General features: G+C 41.9%; 1 protein-coding gene across 7 annotated transcripts in view; it reads right to left on the bottom strand.

The window, feature by feature from the left end:
- The window catches only part of LOC120730202 (transcription factor SOX-6-like), a 104,488-nt gene that overhangs the window by 16,183 nt on the left and 71,475 nt on the right, over positions 1-16,830 (bottom strand). For 5 of the 7 annotated variants that reach the window (XM_040026420.1, XM_040026422.1, XM_040026419.1 and 2 more), the window contains 6 exons: positions 16,602-16,722; positions 16,366-16,431; positions 15,574-15,653; positions 8,656-8,805; positions 7,334-7,511; positions 5,297-5,493 (listed from right to left, as the gene is read on the bottom strand). In XM_040026420.1, coding sequence (XP_039882354.1) covers positions 5,297-5,493; positions 7,334-7,511; positions 8,656-8,805; positions 15,574-15,653; positions 16,366-16,431; positions 16,602-16,722 — 792 coding nt within the window. The remainder of the gene's footprint in view (positions 1-5,296; positions 5,494-7,333; positions 7,512-8,655; positions 8,806-15,573; positions 15,654-16,365; positions 16,432-16,601; positions 16,723-16,830) is intronic. The other 2 variants (XM_040026424.1, XM_040026426.1) reach the window with 2 other exon arrangements.

Below are 16,830 nucleotides of genomic sequence, written 5' to 3'. Positions count from 1 at the left end.
CCACTAACTGGCCAGGCCTCTCGTCTGTACACCAGCTATAATGACATTAACATGGCCAAGGCCAGTGCAGAGCCAGGACACGCATGCACGCACGCACACGCACGCACACACACGCACACACACGCACACACACGCACACACACAAAAAGGAGTCTAGGATCACTTTCAGCTCATAGCGAAATGTCTGTGTCGCTTATGTTTGAAACGAATACTGTGGGACAAAAATACACAAACAAAAAGTGAAATACAGACACAACACACACACTTAGACGTCACCGCGACTCCCTTTTGAGTGGAATCAGTGCGGGCAATAAATAGCTCAACATTCAACATTACACTGAGATACCATTCACAGCACATGCCTCATTCCCTCCAAGGAAGCTGAATATGTTGTGTTAGTACAGTGTCATAAAACAAAAAAGATTTGGGAAGCGCTTCAAAGTTTCGAAGGGGAGGATTTGAGTAACAAATTTATCCATTGAACTGAAAACTACCAACAAATCCAAGGTAAAGAAAAAGAGCTGGTCTCGCTGCCTCCTGAGGTGGAACGGTTGAGTCACACTTTCAGTATCCAGCAAGTTCCATCCATGAATTGTTTAAGACAGAGCAAAGCTTTTGAGCACTTCAGGAGAAAAAAAAAGCACACACACAGACGAAAAAAATGTTACGTCCCAATGAAAAAAATGATGCATTCAAAGCAAAGAGAAAGAGTCTTTGAGCTCCTGTTGTTAGGTAACGAATAACAAACTGACAACAAACAGCGAGGCTTGCTGTCGTCCTCGAACCGGAAACAATTACTTTGAGAGTTTCCAAGTGAGCTTTTTATTAGGAGGCATGCAGCTATAAACCAAATTACTGCATTGCTTTGGTTTTGTTCTTCTAAAGTTGGAAAATATAGAGCTTTAGAAACACGGAGGGTTCTCCTTGCAACGCACTCACCTCAATCTGTTGAGCGTTTCAAAGTGAAATTTGTGCAAAAGCAAAAAAGTTAAAAGCATAAACTTATTTCAGAACACTGGTGGTTTATTTCGCTGGACCTGCAGCAGGCAACTCATATTAAATCTTAATAAACAATTTATCAGTATAGGCTGTTGTCTAATTTATATTTATGAGTTTCTCAGTGTTTACTAGTATAATGACTTATAAAAAAACAGCAACTTGGGACTGAGGATAAGTAAAGCGGAGATATATTTTGCCAGATTTTGAATGTTTTCTTCCTGAAGATGCAAGGCAAACAAGTCCAAAAAGAAAAAAAAGAATCAAAACAACCTATCCTTGGAGTGCACCAATCATGACCTACTTGGGGTTGGTGGGTTCAAAGTCTCCCCCCCTAAAATATTAATGAGTTCTGCTCCTCCTCGTTCTCCTTGTAAGCAACATGGGATCAATTGCACAGCAGAATTGGTCTAATCATGTTCCGTATTTTACTTAATGTTTGATCCTCAGAATTTATGATTGGTTGATCAGACCGATTGAAGATGTTTTGGAATATGAATTTCCCCCTGGATCTTGGTACAAAGGCCCTGTCTCCTTTCGCCCAAGGGAAAGAGATGAGCTGGGCAAGAGGTGAGTGTGGACAGGGGAATTCCCTGAGAAAGGGCCTTTAATTGGGCTAAAACCCTGAGGCCGGGATCACCCCTCCAGGGCAAGTGGAGAGCTGAACTCCATTAAACACACATATACACGCACGCATGAACGCACACACTTACACATACACACTAATCACCTCTTCTCTTAAAAAAAACACCCACTCAGTCAAGGCAGGCACACTAACACGCCAAAACCATCACTTGTCATTGGCCCAGCTGCTCCCTCTTCAAAGCTGTTGGCTTCTGGGTGGCCGTGGAGATGAGAGGAGAGAAAAGAAGTTCTCAAGAGCTGCAGCCCGAGCCAAATGACACCAAATATCATCCATGAATATTCTTCAGACTCATGTACGAGCTGAGAAGAAACCTTGAACTCTGAGCCAATGAAATAGTAGAGAAAATGTGACACAGGAGCAAAGAGTTTGTAGACCCACAGAGGTGTGAGTCTCTGTTTTCAAGTTTGTGTTAAGGAGCAGAAGAGAATACTTAATGGATCCTAATAGCTAGTAGGGAGCAATAAAAAAATTATTGTCCAGTTCCCTCTCTCCTTACCACCTTGTCCTTCAGGCTGTTGCTGGCAGTTTATGAAGACAGGTTCACATCTTTTAGTGAATGAAAAAATACAACAAATTTAAAAGTTTGTCTGTTCGTGTTGCACCATGAGTGATGTTATGTGCATTGTTAGTAATCTCCATTGGTGGCAAGGTATCAGTATGTTGTTCACGTGTTCTGCATAGTTAGCAAACAGTATTTGACCTCAGAGTCAATGTTCTAGGAAAATAACTCCTAGATTCTTCCAATATGATTTAACAAGACTACTAAGCTTTAATTGTATTTGAACATAAATTAACTCACAAATTGCCTTTTTTCTAATCATTTTTAAATTTTAGTTTATGATGTTGTAGAGTTTTTGAGTCCTATTTTAATTCTAAGCCAATGTATTCCTAGGGCTGGTCCTAAGCCCGGATACATGGTGAGGGTTGTGTCAGGCAGGAGATCCGGCGTAAAATCTTTGCCAAATCAAACATGCAGATGATTAAGAATGAGATTTCCATACTGGATCAGTCAGGGCCTGGTTAACAACAAGCGCCTGAAGTGCTGGTCGCCAACACGGTGCCAGAGGAAACATATGACTCTGTTGGAGTACAGCACAGATTGATGCCCCTTAGCCCATCAGCCAATGTAGCAGTTAAATTATACTAGCACCAGAGACACTAGAAGAGTTCATGTGTCCACATTATGTACATCATTATCTCTCCACAGCATCATCCAAACAGAGTAAAAAGGCTATTTGTGCTTCTTCTAATGTGACCTGTACATTTACCATTTCCTTCACCTCCATTGGAAACTTAGAAAAGTATCTGCTCAGAATTCAGTGTGTTTTTTGTACTGTGTATCTTGTGAACGTTACTCTGGGGGTTTTTTTTAAGCCAACTGAGCAATACTGTAACTAATGTAACTGTGTAGAGCTTATACATGTTTTCCTACATATTGCAAAGAGACAGATACATGATTTGGGGGTTCATCATGTAATATGTAGGCTAAATAATTTGCTAATCTATTACTGTTTTTCTTAATGGCATGTTTTGTTCCTACTCTGATAAAAAGAAAAAATATATATACATATATATATATATATATATATAAGTCTTAAGCGTCTCTCTCTCTCACACACACACACACACACACACACACACACACACACACGTGTTATGTGCATTGTTAGTAATCTCCATTGGTGGCAAGGTATCGGTATGTTGTTCACGTGTTCTGCATAGTTAGCAAACAGTATTTGACCTCAGAGTCAATGTTCTAGGAAAATAACTCCTAGATTCTTCCAATATGATTTAACAAGACTACTAAGCTTTAATTGTATTTGAACATAAATTAACTCACAAATTGCCTTTTTTCTAATCATTTTTAAATTTTAGTTTATGATGTAGAGTTTTTGAGTCCTATTTTAATTCTAAGCCAATGTATTCCTAGGGCTGGTCCTAAGCCCGGATACATGGTGAGGGTTGTGTCAGGCAGGAGATCCGGCGTAAAATCTTTGCCAAATCAAACATGCAGATGATTAAGAATGAGATTTCCATACTGGATCAGTCAGGGCCTGGTTAACAACAAGCGCCTGAAGTGCTGGTCGCCAACACGGTGCCAGAGGAAACTGCTACTGCTGGCCCAAGACAAAGAAAGAGGAAAGGCAGTGAGAGACAAGGAAAAGCAGGAGGTGTAAGGATAGCTGGCAGTGGATTTAACCAATGGAATGGAAGTGGCTCTGGTGAACATGTATATTGAGAAGAGGGCAGAGCATTACAAGAGTGGAGGAATGTGCACACAGGTGGGACAACATGCTATGCAGAAGAGATGCAAGAGATAGCAGAATGCAATGTGTTGGCAGGGTAGAATGTAGCTAGACACCGTTGGATGGTAGTTTGCAGGATTACTTTGGAAATCAAGAAATGGAAGGAATTTTTAACCAGACTGCTCAACACAATCTTTTAAATATACTTATTTGGAACCAGCTTAACACAATCTTGACGAGTCAGAAGATGCCTTGGAAATAGAGAAGAAGTGTACTTGACAGATGATGTAAGGGGTGGAAGGGTGGAATATGATGTTTGCAGATGATAGTGAGAATAGGGAGCAGGTGGAAGAGCCTTAGAAGAGGAGAGGACTGAAAGTCATTAGAAGCGAAACAGAATATATTAATGAATGAAATGGAGAAACACAAAGTGATAAGGTGATTATGCAAGGAGTGCAGATACCTGATACCTGAGGTCAACCACCCAGGCAGGGTGGAGTGGGCGGAGACGACTGTCAGGGGTGATTTGTGAAAGAAGGATAGCAGCAAGAGTGACAAGTAAGATTTAAAAGATGGTAGTGAGGCCTGCTATGATGTACGATTTGGAGACAGTGGCACTGACAAAAAGCCACGAGGCCGAGCAGGAGGCTTAAGATCCTAAGATTTTCACTGGGACTGAACAGGATGGAAAGGATTTAGAAATGAGTAAATCAGAGGGACAACTCAGGTTGGAAGAAAGTTAGAGAGGCAAGGCTGAGATTGTTTCAACATGTGTAGACGAGGGATCGTGGGTATATTGGACAAAGGATGTTGAATATGGAGCGGTCATTCAGGAGGAAAGAGGAAGACCACAGAGAAGATTCATGAATTCATGAAGGAGGTAATGAGAGTTGGTGTGACAGAAGAGGATGTCAGAGAGATGGAGTCCCATCTTCCTCTTTGTCCCTGCTAAATCATTTGTTGATGCTTGTAGTTATGCTGCTTGTGGTTTCTGTGCGGTCCTTGTTTCCAGTTTGTTTGTACTCTGGATTCCTATTTTGTTTATTTCATTTATTGCATTAGCCAAAGACCGCTTTGTTGTTTTTGTTTTTTTTTTTTTTTTTTTTTATATTTGTGTTGAATTAACGGTGCTGATTTTATAACCTCAAAATCTGAAAAAGTATGACTGGAATTGTAGCCAAAAGTGTTGAGTATTGAAAAAGAACTGAAAAGTTTATTTAGTTATTTAGCAAATCTTTATGTTATTTATTTGACAGTATTTTAGGACCAGAGCCAAAATTCCTTTTTTAGAAGAAAAGTAATTGCTATGAAACTGCATTCAGTTCATGTAACTCTTTCAGACCTTATCAGTAAAACATGTGTGTGCATCCTATTATGCATCCAGATGTGACCTGCATGTCCTTCTAACCTTGTTGCCGTTGTTGAGGTTCATGCTGCTGAGGGCAGATAGCTTTGCTTCCAGACTCTGGTGTCCTGGCTGCTGCTGCTGTTGGTGGAGCTGCTCCCTCTGGATCTGCTCCCTCATGCTTCTGGCCTCTTGGATGGCCTTCATCACTGCATCCTGGTCCCCAAACAGTGCTGTGGAGTTGAGACTGGACAATATGTCTGCAGGTGGAGAACAGACGAGAGACAGTCGTATGTCACTTAGACTGGCAATACAGCATCGGGGACATGTTCGGGTGGCATAAAAATGAATTGCACACATTTAATACTCTTCTGGCTCTGATGTGAATAACCACTGAAAAGAAAAGGTTATGTCCTTTTTTGACACTTTGTGTAGGGAAAGGGATTTGCAATCAAGCATACATAAATAAACAGATAACTTTTATGAATATACCATACGTACAAATGTACTGGCCTACCTACAAATTGCCAACAAGAGCTGCTCAGTCATGGAAATCCATGCCGTGAAGTTCCCAGCTCACAGATTTTGTGCTGACGTTAATGTCAGAGGAGGTTTGGAGCTCTGCAGTTATTGAACAGGGACCCAAAAACCCAGATCTGTAATTTTACGTGGTCTGCCACTTCGTGGCTGAGTTACTGTGGTTCCTAAACACTAGCACTTTGCAATCATACCACTTATAGTTGATCGTCGAGTATCTAGGACTTAAAAAAATTCACAAACTGGCTTGTTGCAATGGTGGCATCTTACACACATTACCACATGTGGCTAGGAGCTTGACTTTATACACCTGTGGAAATAGGACTGAAAAGACCTGAATTCAAAGATTAAGAGGTGTGACCCAAGACTTTTGTCCATATAGTGCGCTCATATTTAATCTGTGCTATTACCCAGTGCTACAAATTTCTATTTGAACAAACCAGACTCCAAACTTTTTAGAACTCAGGTTAGTGCTTTTACTTTACTTCGTAAGATTCTACTGATACTAGAATAGAAAGTGTAAGTCCTTATAGTCAAACATTCAGAAAGGCTGAATACAAATTCCCATTAAATAACATTTCAACTGTATAAACATGAGATTTCCAATCTTATATCAGCTCCAAATGTTGTTCAAGTTTTGTTCCAGGCCATTTGTGTCAAAACATGACTGAGCCTCCTCCCCCTTGTTTAAGCACCACGCTTCACACTTTTGAAGCCGATGCACATTTGAAGAATAAGGGGAAATAAATAAATAAAAGGATGCAAAGTTTCCGTCGCCCTCCCCATTTAATTAGCAGACAAGTAGGAAGCACTGTATGCTTGGGTGGCCGTTAAAATGGGCAAAAAATAACTTTGCAGGAACACAAGCGTCGCGTCCTCAAAGCCACTCCAGACAAGCTGGTGAAATTGTTTTCTGGGGGGATATAATGAGAGGCTTTAGATTGGCCTTAATAACAGATAGCAGAGGTAGGGGCATAAAAGGTCTAGCGCGGGCAGACAATGATGTGAGGAAGCTCTTAAAAACCAAATAACGTGTGCTGGGTTTCACTGCTTCCGCTGCCAGGGTTTTCATTGGGGCTAAATACAGGGCTTTGGACTCCTGTAAAATACAAACACACACACAAAACACACACATACACAGGTCTCCTCATGGGGTTTAGGTGTCTGCAGCCTATCAGGCACATGCGACGCTTCTTGGTTTGTCTGTGGGTGGCTTTGGGAGTGGGAGGTGTTTGGGTGGGTGATGTTTTTGTTTTTCCGGCTAAGTTGAAGGCAAGGTTGTTTTTTTTTGCTCGACGTGTTTGCTTTGGGCGGATGTACACTGCAGATGTGAGCGATACATTCGTGCACAAATGCATATTAGTGTTGGTTTGTGCGTGAAAGAGAATCCATGAGCAAAAGTACATCAGTGTTTCGCCTCAGTGTTTTTTCTTTGCAGCATTTACTCTGTGTCATTGTAATTGTAGATGAGTGTAAGGATAGTGTTAATGAATGTTAATGAAATGTAGCAGTGCTAGTAGACTGGGTGGCCCACCCCAGCTAGCCCGTGGTGTTGTTACCTACCCAGGGAGGTGTTCCGGCCCATGCTGGGAATTGGGCTGGGGATGCGGCCTTTGCCCATGCCTGTGGGGCTGGTCTTGTTTCCAGAGAACAGACTCTGTGTTGGGGATGTCGGGGAGCGAAGAGGTTCAGCTGTCTTGGGTCTAGCTGAGAGGTTCAGTGGCTGTGTGGATCCTTCCTCCTGTTAATGAAACAGGTGCAGCATCCATTTATACCAAGTCCTTTCAACAGGAGCTAAATTACTAAATTAGGGTTAATAAAAAGGCTGTAAAGTAAGCGTTAGAAACTGATATAAAGCTGAGCAAACCTGCTGATGTTCTGCAGTGTTACTTGAAGAGCCTTTGGTGATCCTTAAGTTTTTGGCCTTTAATAAATGAATTCGACCGATCAGCTCTTTAAGCCTCCTTACTGCATATAAACAATGGTACATTTGTTTGTGTGATTTCTTATTTCTGATCAGATCTTCATGACCACACTAATCCACATAAAGAATTCTTGGAAAAGGAAAAATAGTAGCATAAAGTAAACTTCAGCACGCCAGCACAGTCTGACTGCGGCTGTTTTGTTGGCAGAAAACATTTAATGAACGTGGCTCTAATTTGGAGTTGAGCCGCAGCTGAGGAAGTTTTGAGAAGGGAAGGAGCACAGAACGAGCTTTCGCGTGGGGAAAGGGGGTAAGTTGAGATGCGGGTGGCGTGCTGAGGGTGGGATGAGTATGCGTGGGGTTTACTGTGGAGGATGAGGAGTTTGGAGGGCACGGCACTACTGTTTGAGTGCGGTGAGCTCCGACGCCGGCCTATTGTGACGCCGGTTGCAGCTGTGCCCCACACACACACATGGCTTCCATTACTGCCTCGTCACCGAGTAAAGATCAGGCGTACGCTGCCAAACAGCAGCCAGCGCCAGTGTCAGCTTGTGAGTGCACATGTGTTTGTGTGTGCATCAGCCTGTGACATTTAAATAAGCTGTTTCTAATTGACAGTGAAGAACACAGGGGCCAATGCACAGCTCATTGTTTCAACAAATTCCATATTTCCAGCTTTCACTTTTACTTGCAGTGACCATCAACATTATTATTACAACATTCGGAGCCCACTTTTTACTTCTTCTATTATGTTGTGTCCGAATTTATCACCATATTTCCCTGCACATACCCATAACATGAAAAGTCTAATTCACTATTGTAGCAAAAGTCAGCAAAGCCATTTATACATATTTAAATATAACATCATCAAGAGAACACACAAGAAGCTCTCGGTACATCTAGACTGGCTCTATTCTCTTGGCAGCGCGCACTCATTTAACAACATTTGAACAGTACCTACCTTAATCTGAGAGACAGGGCTGGATGCTCGCTTCTCGCTCTTGAGGGTGGAGGGAGAAAGAGGACTGGAGGAGTTGGGAGCTTGTGGGAGGGGAGCCATCTTGGCTCCTGGTGAGATCTGCATGCTTGCCAGCTGGGCGGCATACAGCTGCTGCAAAAAAAGGGAAGAAACCAGCAAAACCGACAGGCTATTAACATCGCGCGCCAGCAGCTAGTCAGTGGCTTTCCTCTTTCATTCTCTCTCCTCTTTTCTTTTTCATGCACACACACACACGCGCGCACACACACACGCGCACACACACACCCTTGATCCTGTCAATTTTATTTATTTATTTATTTTGGTTTATCCTTTCCCTGGTACTGGCTGCATCCTTTGAGCCAAAGACACACTGTAGTTAGATGGAAACAGGCACACACACACGCACACACCTACATCTGAAGTTGACAAGAGCATCCCACACAGATGTAAGATTTGTTTGAGGTATTATTTATCAAGGAGGGATTCCAGCAAATTATTTTTTTATGCTACATTATCTGCAGAACTTTTCTAACAGTTATTTTTTCAACAGATGCTTGGAGCAGCTTGCACATAGATCAGCATCTTTCAGCTTTTGAATAGGAAACAAATGGTACCTATTCTGAAGTTAGGTTTAATAGCCTTGTTTCAGTTTTACTTGTAATAAAAGGTTGCTATTGTCCTGATGTTTTAATGTTTAGTCTTGGCTTTCTTTGCAGAGGAATAATTTTAAATGGTATAAGTCAAATAATGTAAAATTAGATTAGGAATATTATATTAGGAACTGCTTCATGGGTCTCTAACTAATCTTGTCACCTGTGGTTTGTTCTTGCATTAATGCTTCAGGCAATTTCTTTACTTACTTTAATCCAAAGCAAGACGACAGTGGCTAATCAGATTTAAGCAGGTGTTCATAGTTTACACCTTGGACCAGTGTTTCAATTGAAAAAATCCTTGAACATAGCAGAGAAATAAAAAAGAAAACCCTCAAAGTAAAAGCCTTTAGTGTTGGATGAAAACATTAAATGACAAAGGGGAAAAAGGGAGAACTGACTTTTCATCCAAGGTACTTAGCAAAAATCAAAGAGTCAAATACTCGGCCCACAGTCCAGGGTCTTCTAAATCAAAGCTAACTGGCCAGACAAACCACTGCCTGAAACCACTGTCAGCCCCTGTCTAAATGCATTGGAGTGTGAGTGCTGGAGTATCAAAGAGCCTGTCCTCAGGAAAACCACCCAGACGTGGCTGGCCTTCAGTAGATTCCCTCTTTTCTTTCTGACTTTTTTTCTCTTTTTTGCTTTCCTCTCATTTTTCATTACTCTCACCTCATCTGTACTCCTCCCTCCATCTACAGTTCTGTCTTTATTTTGTCCCGCTTTCTTTTGATCTCCCTTTGACTCTCTCCACTTGTCTTCTGACTCTTAGTTTAGGTCCAGAAATCATTTCTCATATCTTTCAACCCCATCTCCAGCTCTGTTTTTTCCCTTTCTCTGTTTTTACCTTCTGCCCCCTCAGCCTAAATGACCCCCAGTGTTGTGAGATCTGATTTCCCTTCAGTCAAAACTGCAAAGCCTCCCGGGACCAGAGATCCAAAGTAAAGAAAGCACAATGGAGAAAGAGAGAGAAGGACAGAGTTTTGCACCGCAGACACACGAGACCACCGTCGCTTCACCGCCAAAGCGCCAGGCTCAGCAGTTGGGGCCAGAGAAATTGGCTGGCCCTCTCTCCACTTCTCTCAGAGCGATATTAAACACAAACAGAAGGGGCCTCGCCGCTGAAACAAAGCCCTGATGTCACGCCGCTTATTTTCCTTGGAAGGTACCGGGAGTGCTCGGTCCAACCCCTGGCGATATGAGATCCCTATAAGAATGTGCCTTGAATGACTGGTGGTGAGGCCTCTCGCGTCAATCAAGCCGACCACAGAGTTACTTCTGGTGATGCCTGATATTCTTACAGCTCTAAGGGGAGCAGGGGCTGGGGCAGACACATGAGTCCTTGAGGTAAAACACACAGTTAGGATCTCACACCCATGTCTGCACAAACACACACTTTTTTCCCCCCACAAACACACCCACAGCTTTTGTGCTGCGAGCAGCGATTCTGTCAACGGTTACAAATATGAGGAGGGAACTGTTGAACAAACAACAGACTGACAATAAGAGCTTTTACCTAATTTTTTTTCTCTGCTTCTTCAAGACACTCAGAGATTGATTGTGTACTGGGGAAACCAATCTGCAGCGTAAACAACACCAACCAGAGTTCCTGCCATTCAGCCAACTCCCGAGGGAAGACAATGCTGCAATTTCCTAAATTGCAAATTGACAAAGAGGGCCTCGAAGTGTGTCTCAGCTGTCCAGACTATTTGACTCTTTGGATATCAGTGCCCATTTGACTAAAGTCCAAATCATTAGTCTGTCACTTTTCACACACGTGATTATTAGCATTTTTGCTTTCTCTTTTTTTGGAGGGGGGGGGGGGGGGGGCTACATCACTGTAATTCTTTAGAAAACAAAGAGAAGGTGATGATGTTGTGGGTGTCTGCACCTCTGTTTGGACTATCAGCTCGTAGTCCACCAGCAGCCTCCTCCATGCTCAGACTGCTCTGTCCCATTAGGGCTGAGTGGAGACTCCCTTCAGCTGGCCTCTTTTAGTGTCCAGCTGCTATTGATCTCAGGAGTGCAAAAAACAAATGACGTTTTGTCTTTCTTTCAGCAGGTTCGTTTGTGGGGGGGGGGGGCATGAACTGCATTGACTACCACTGAGTTGGCCCGGACAGAGGGCAGACTCGAAATATTGCACTTTTGTGTTAAGAAGATGGTAAAACAGGTGGAAAGAGAGACGGGCTGCATAAAGACCTCTGGTTCTCGCTTTTATCAGTCTTTATCAAACATGTTTCTCTGTGTCTGACAGAAGGTCATTCACGCTTTATGTACAGTGTGTTGGCAGTCGGGCAGAAATCATTACCAGGGGCCACATTAAGTTTCCTCACCTTTGTGTCCGTGCCTAACACTCACTAAGCATGGAGACACAAAGCTAGAGATGTCTTATGATTTCAGCAAGAATGTCTGCTAAGCAACTGTATTTCCCTCACATTAGCGACACACAAAGAGGGCCTTTCTTCAGCAGGAATCTACTGTTGTGAAGGGTCTATTGCAATGCTCTGGAAACAATTGGATGGATCAAGTTCCCACGCCAATAGTGGAACATTTGTGCTATCAGAATTGGTAGGTCAGTTCATGATGGGTCAAGGCTTGCTTAACAGCCTTTACCAGACAGCTTAGTAATGCAGATTTAGATGATTTATAAAGGTGTATAGATATAGATATACAATATAAAACTTTTCAGACGGCAATTTCTGATGGTGACTTTTCCTGTGTGAAATTATTCTTTCTGACCTTCAGTGCCAGCCAGCTGTTTGAATGAGGGCTACAGGGTTCAACTTTGAAACATCTGGAGCAGTCTGACTACAACATCTGTCTATCCTGAACTGAGCATCGATTTGGCATTACAAATGTTTGATGCCAGCTGGTGTGTTTTGACTACAGTATGTAGCAGAGGAGGTTGATAACACAGAACAAATACAATATCATTGTCTGATATAGTGCTAACACGATAATGCACAGTTTCCCTTTTTCACAGTTAAATCTGCATCCAGACTAGAACTGATTTGCCTGTTGTGCAGTACTTTAAACTTGACAGCTGGTATCTGGCTACCCAGGTAACCCTCTAATGTATTTACTACAAGGTCACATGTTAATTAGTGGTATCCTGCGTTTTCAGTGGTGGTCGCTTCAGTCGCTTGCCTGCAAGTTTATCTATGGTCCCGCTCACTTCGCTGTGCCAGTAGTTATCTGTAGCCATTGTAAAGAAGTGCCGTTCGGTTTATATAGTCTCTGGTTGCTACGTCACTCCTGCAAATTTACTGAGACTATCTAAAATTAATAGAATAGGTAAAGCCTCAGTTTGTGGCCTGTCAAGACATCACATCAATTTTACAGTAAATGTAAAATTGATTTGATGTGAAAGAGTAAAAGTAACTACTGTAACCAAAGATAGATTCATATTTTATATCCATACAGATTTTTAATGTATGCATCATCATCATAGGTGATGGTAGCAGTAACAGCTGCTCAAATGCAAATATGGATCGATCACAACAGGACAGATGAGCAACAAAATGTGTCAGCTGTCACTGCTGGATGATCATATGTTTACTGCATATTGAAATATTGAAAGCAATATGCTGCAATGTTGGGAAGAGCATCAGAAAGCTGAACGCTAATACTGCAAATACACCCAGGTCTTGTAAAAATACTAACTGATATCATAACACTACGCACGTCTTTTTGTACATTCTGCAGCCCACGTTACTGCCCCAAAAGGTGCACCTTAAACATTTTATTGATGCAAATGGACTAACTAACAAGACAAGTACCATTATTAAATCTCATCATCAGGATTTCTTTTGACATTATTGTCAAAACAATATTCAAATATGCTGGAAACCAGCACTCCATCTCCTAAAAAATTCCTCAAATAATTGGTTTTTTCCCAGCCTAAATACTTCCTCGGTCTCGCTGCTTTTTTTCTTTTTTTCTTGGCAGTCTCTGACTTGTTTTCAACCGATGCCTTGATGAGAAACTTCCTCTTTCATTCAGGTTGCTCTCTCTGCCTCTTATTCTCTGTGTCTCAGGCAGTGTCTAAACGTGAATGAGTTTGCGTCTCTGACATCACTCATCCTCTTACCTCTCACTCACCGTACAGCTCTTTTGATCATTTCAAAGCCAGGAGTGGAGCCAGGAGTGGAGCCGGGAGGCTCCGATCCCCTCAGCGCAGCACGGCGCTTTGCTAAGTCAATAGCGGCTAATGAGGGCCTCGATAAGCGAAAACCACAATACAAATTGAATAAACTGGGATAAGGATTCTTGTTATATCCAAAAGGCACGCTATGGTAACAACTGACATGATGAAGCAGTATTGTTTGCCAGTGAAAAAGCTCGTGAGGGCTTTTGTTTTTTCAGCTGACGGTAGGTAAAGCAGGAAGTGTTGATGATGTGTGATGTTATGTTGTGAAATTCCAAAGCATCTTTAGGGAGTCGAGGTTTTCTTCGTTTTTATTTCACTGATTTTCCCGCTCCCCTGGAAATGTGCTCTGTGATAACCATTATGGATAAGTGCTATTCTCAAAGCACATGTGTCAAGCAATAAAATATTTGATGAATTGTGTGGGCCAGGTGTTGTGCTGTTGGGTTGGGAATTCCTCTGTGATTCATCATAACAGCTTTTGTCTGCCACAGCTGACAAACAGCGGATAAGAGGGCTAGTATTTTGGCAACCTATGGAGCATCATCTTCAACCAATGTGTCACGTTGCTTTATTGAAAAAAGAAATCAAATGTACAGGAACTCTATTAAAAGTATGAAGAAAGCTTCTGTTCCAGCTTCTGTTTGTATTTCAAGTTCTTTTAGAATAATGATTTGAGCTTGTATGGAATTTTTTTGGAGGTAGTTGCGAATTTTTTAGAGAATAAAAAAGGTGGGAATAATGGTTAGGTTTATGAAAAAGCAAAATCAGAAAACAAATAATGGCAGCAGACAAATTACTGTGGTTGCAGGTAATTCGTTTGCTTCATTTTTTTTAAGGTCAGGACCTACAAGCTGCACAGAGGACACCTCCAAGTGTGGCATTTCTCTCTTTCTCCCAGTTCTTTTGATAACAGTAGACCTTCTGTCTGCTTATTTAACTATGCAGCCATTGTATGTGAAGTTATCACTTCACATGCAAAGCATCTAGTTCTTTTCTATATTGTAGCTTTTGCCAGAGGCTCTTCCAAGGTTAGGTCTACCAGACACTCAACAAGTTGCACAATAGCCTTGGCTTCTTACTCATGACGTTCAAAACAGAAAAGACTTCAAGCTAGATATAGATTAATAGACTGCTGTGTTCTCTAAGTCCGCAATTGATGGGAAGTATTAAATTTTTTTATTTTAATCAACATGTCATGTTATATTTTTTTCTCATTTGGAGTCTTTTTTAAATTTATCTTAAACTTTTGATGTTTTTCTTTCTGTTCTTTATTCCTTCTCACTAGACCCTCTCCTGGGTTAAAAGAGGAAACACACAAACAAGGCAGAGGGTCATTCAATACACATCAAAAGTGCATAAATGATTTACATATTTCACTCAAAACCCATCTGAATACCACCAGCCCCATTTCTAACCCATCCTAAATAACAGCAAATAGATTCATCTAAACTACTCAGCTAGTTCAATTTTTGCTCTCATCTCAGCTGCTGCTTTTATGTACCTGTCAGTCAGCACTCTGGTATGTTCCCCTAAATGGCGAACAAACAGTCACCCTTTTTTTCTTTGTCTTTTTTTCCAGACGTCACACTTCTGCTGCAGTTGTTTAACTGATTTTTAATGCATTCACTTAAAGATTAGACACAGACTCTGTTCAGTGACTGAATTAAAAGAATTATTAGTGGCACTCTGAAAAAGTATACAGCACAAGTTGGACAAAACCTTTTAATCAGGTCATGTCAAGTAAAGTCAGACCTTTGACAACAAAGGCAATAAGATGTTTGAGTCATCGCCAAGTGTGCGGGAGGTTTCACATAATAATACTATTATTAACTGAATCCAGGTGAAAATGAAGCATATCTTACAGAAAAACAGTCACACCCACCAACTTCCACACCCTCACCTTTCATCACTTCATTGTCAGACAGCCTGTTTCTGGTCTTGTTTCAAGTATGTGATCATTTTGTTCTGGTAAGCCATTACTCACGTGTTCTACACAGTTTTAATTTAGAGGAAAATATCTCTCTATATTCCAAGTAGTATTAAATCACACACACACATTTTTGCTTGTTTGTTTTGATAAATTCGTTTGTGTCTTACCTGTAGTTGTAACGGGCTGAGTCCAGACGCTGCTGCAGCTGCCATTGCAGATGGAATGAACTGCATTGGGTAATTCTCACCTGTTGAATAACCAAAACAACACATATTGTAGAGCGAGGTCGTGGGGGGTGTACTGCACAAGAACTAACCTGCTCTTTACCTTCAGTCAGGCCTCTCTGTCTCTTTCGCTCTGTCTCGCTCTTTGTCTCCTTCCTTACTCTTCTCATGTTTTTATTCATGCCAAATGAACCATGAAGGGTCACAGAAATTTTATTCAAAGGTTATTAACGCTTGCTGTCGGCACACTCGAGTGCTTGAGACCAGAGCGAGCAGAGTTCAAGTCCAGAGCTTCCTCATTGTGATGCACTCATAAATTCATATATGAGTATGTGTATAACCCCTACTGTTTGTCCTTAAAAGGCTTTCCATGTCCAAGCCTTTGTTGAAAACAGACCAATGTCAAAGGAGAGTATACAATAATAGCTTTTTAATCCCTTTCTTCATTTCTGCCTCTCTTTGCGGCCTCACGGGAGTGAATGCTCATGCAGTAGGAGTAATATTCGTATGACGGGTCAGTGCTGTACTGTGTCAGGCAAGCACCTGGAGGGATGTTTGCAAGAAAGGAATGTGCAAAAGACTTGATGAAAGCAGGTGGTGCAGACAATCCAATGAAGTGCGGTGCATTTCTTTCTGTGGGCGACTTTAAGTGTTTTTTCTTGAGCCTGTTTGTGCAAAATCCTTACAGTCTGCCGAAACATGCAGTATGCATGCCCTTATTTAAGTGCAACGTACGTGATTTTTCTGAGTGCGTCGCCCTTATGTCTATATTGTTGGGTTGGTGTGCAAAAGGTGAAAACTCTTGGGAGAAAGAGACAGAGAGGGAAAGCGTGAAATTCCATGTTGCAATACATTGGATCTCTGCGCTAATTTTCAGAACATTCCTCACCTGACACATTTCATTAACATAGACTGGGATTCCACTGTGTGTGTGTGTGTGTGTTTGTGGTGGGGGTGGGGTGGGGTTATACCTGGCTTATAGGACATGCCTGGTGGGAAAAGGAAGCCTTGCTGTGCTGCGGCAGCTGCAGCCAGAGACCGCTGGTCGTGAGGAAACACTGGTATCATCAGAGGAGGCATATGACCCTGGACCTGGGAGAGAGAGACAAGAGATGAGAGATATCTGCCAACTGCTGTATCCATTAAACAATACTGACACACAGACACAGATTCACAGACAACAACAGCAAAAAAAAGCTC

This window comes from Simochromis diagramma, unplaced genomic scaffold (assembly GCF_900408965.1).
Source record: "Simochromis diagramma unplaced genomic scaffold, fSimDia1.1 OVJJ01000293.1, whole genome shotgun sequence".
Classification (NCBI taxonomy): domain Eukaryota; kingdom Metazoa; phylum Chordata; class Actinopteri; order Cichliformes; family Cichlidae; genus Simochromis; species Simochromis diagramma.
The sequence above is the reverse complement of the archived record's forward strand: the minus strand, read 5'-3'. Positions and strand labels throughout refer to the sequence as shown.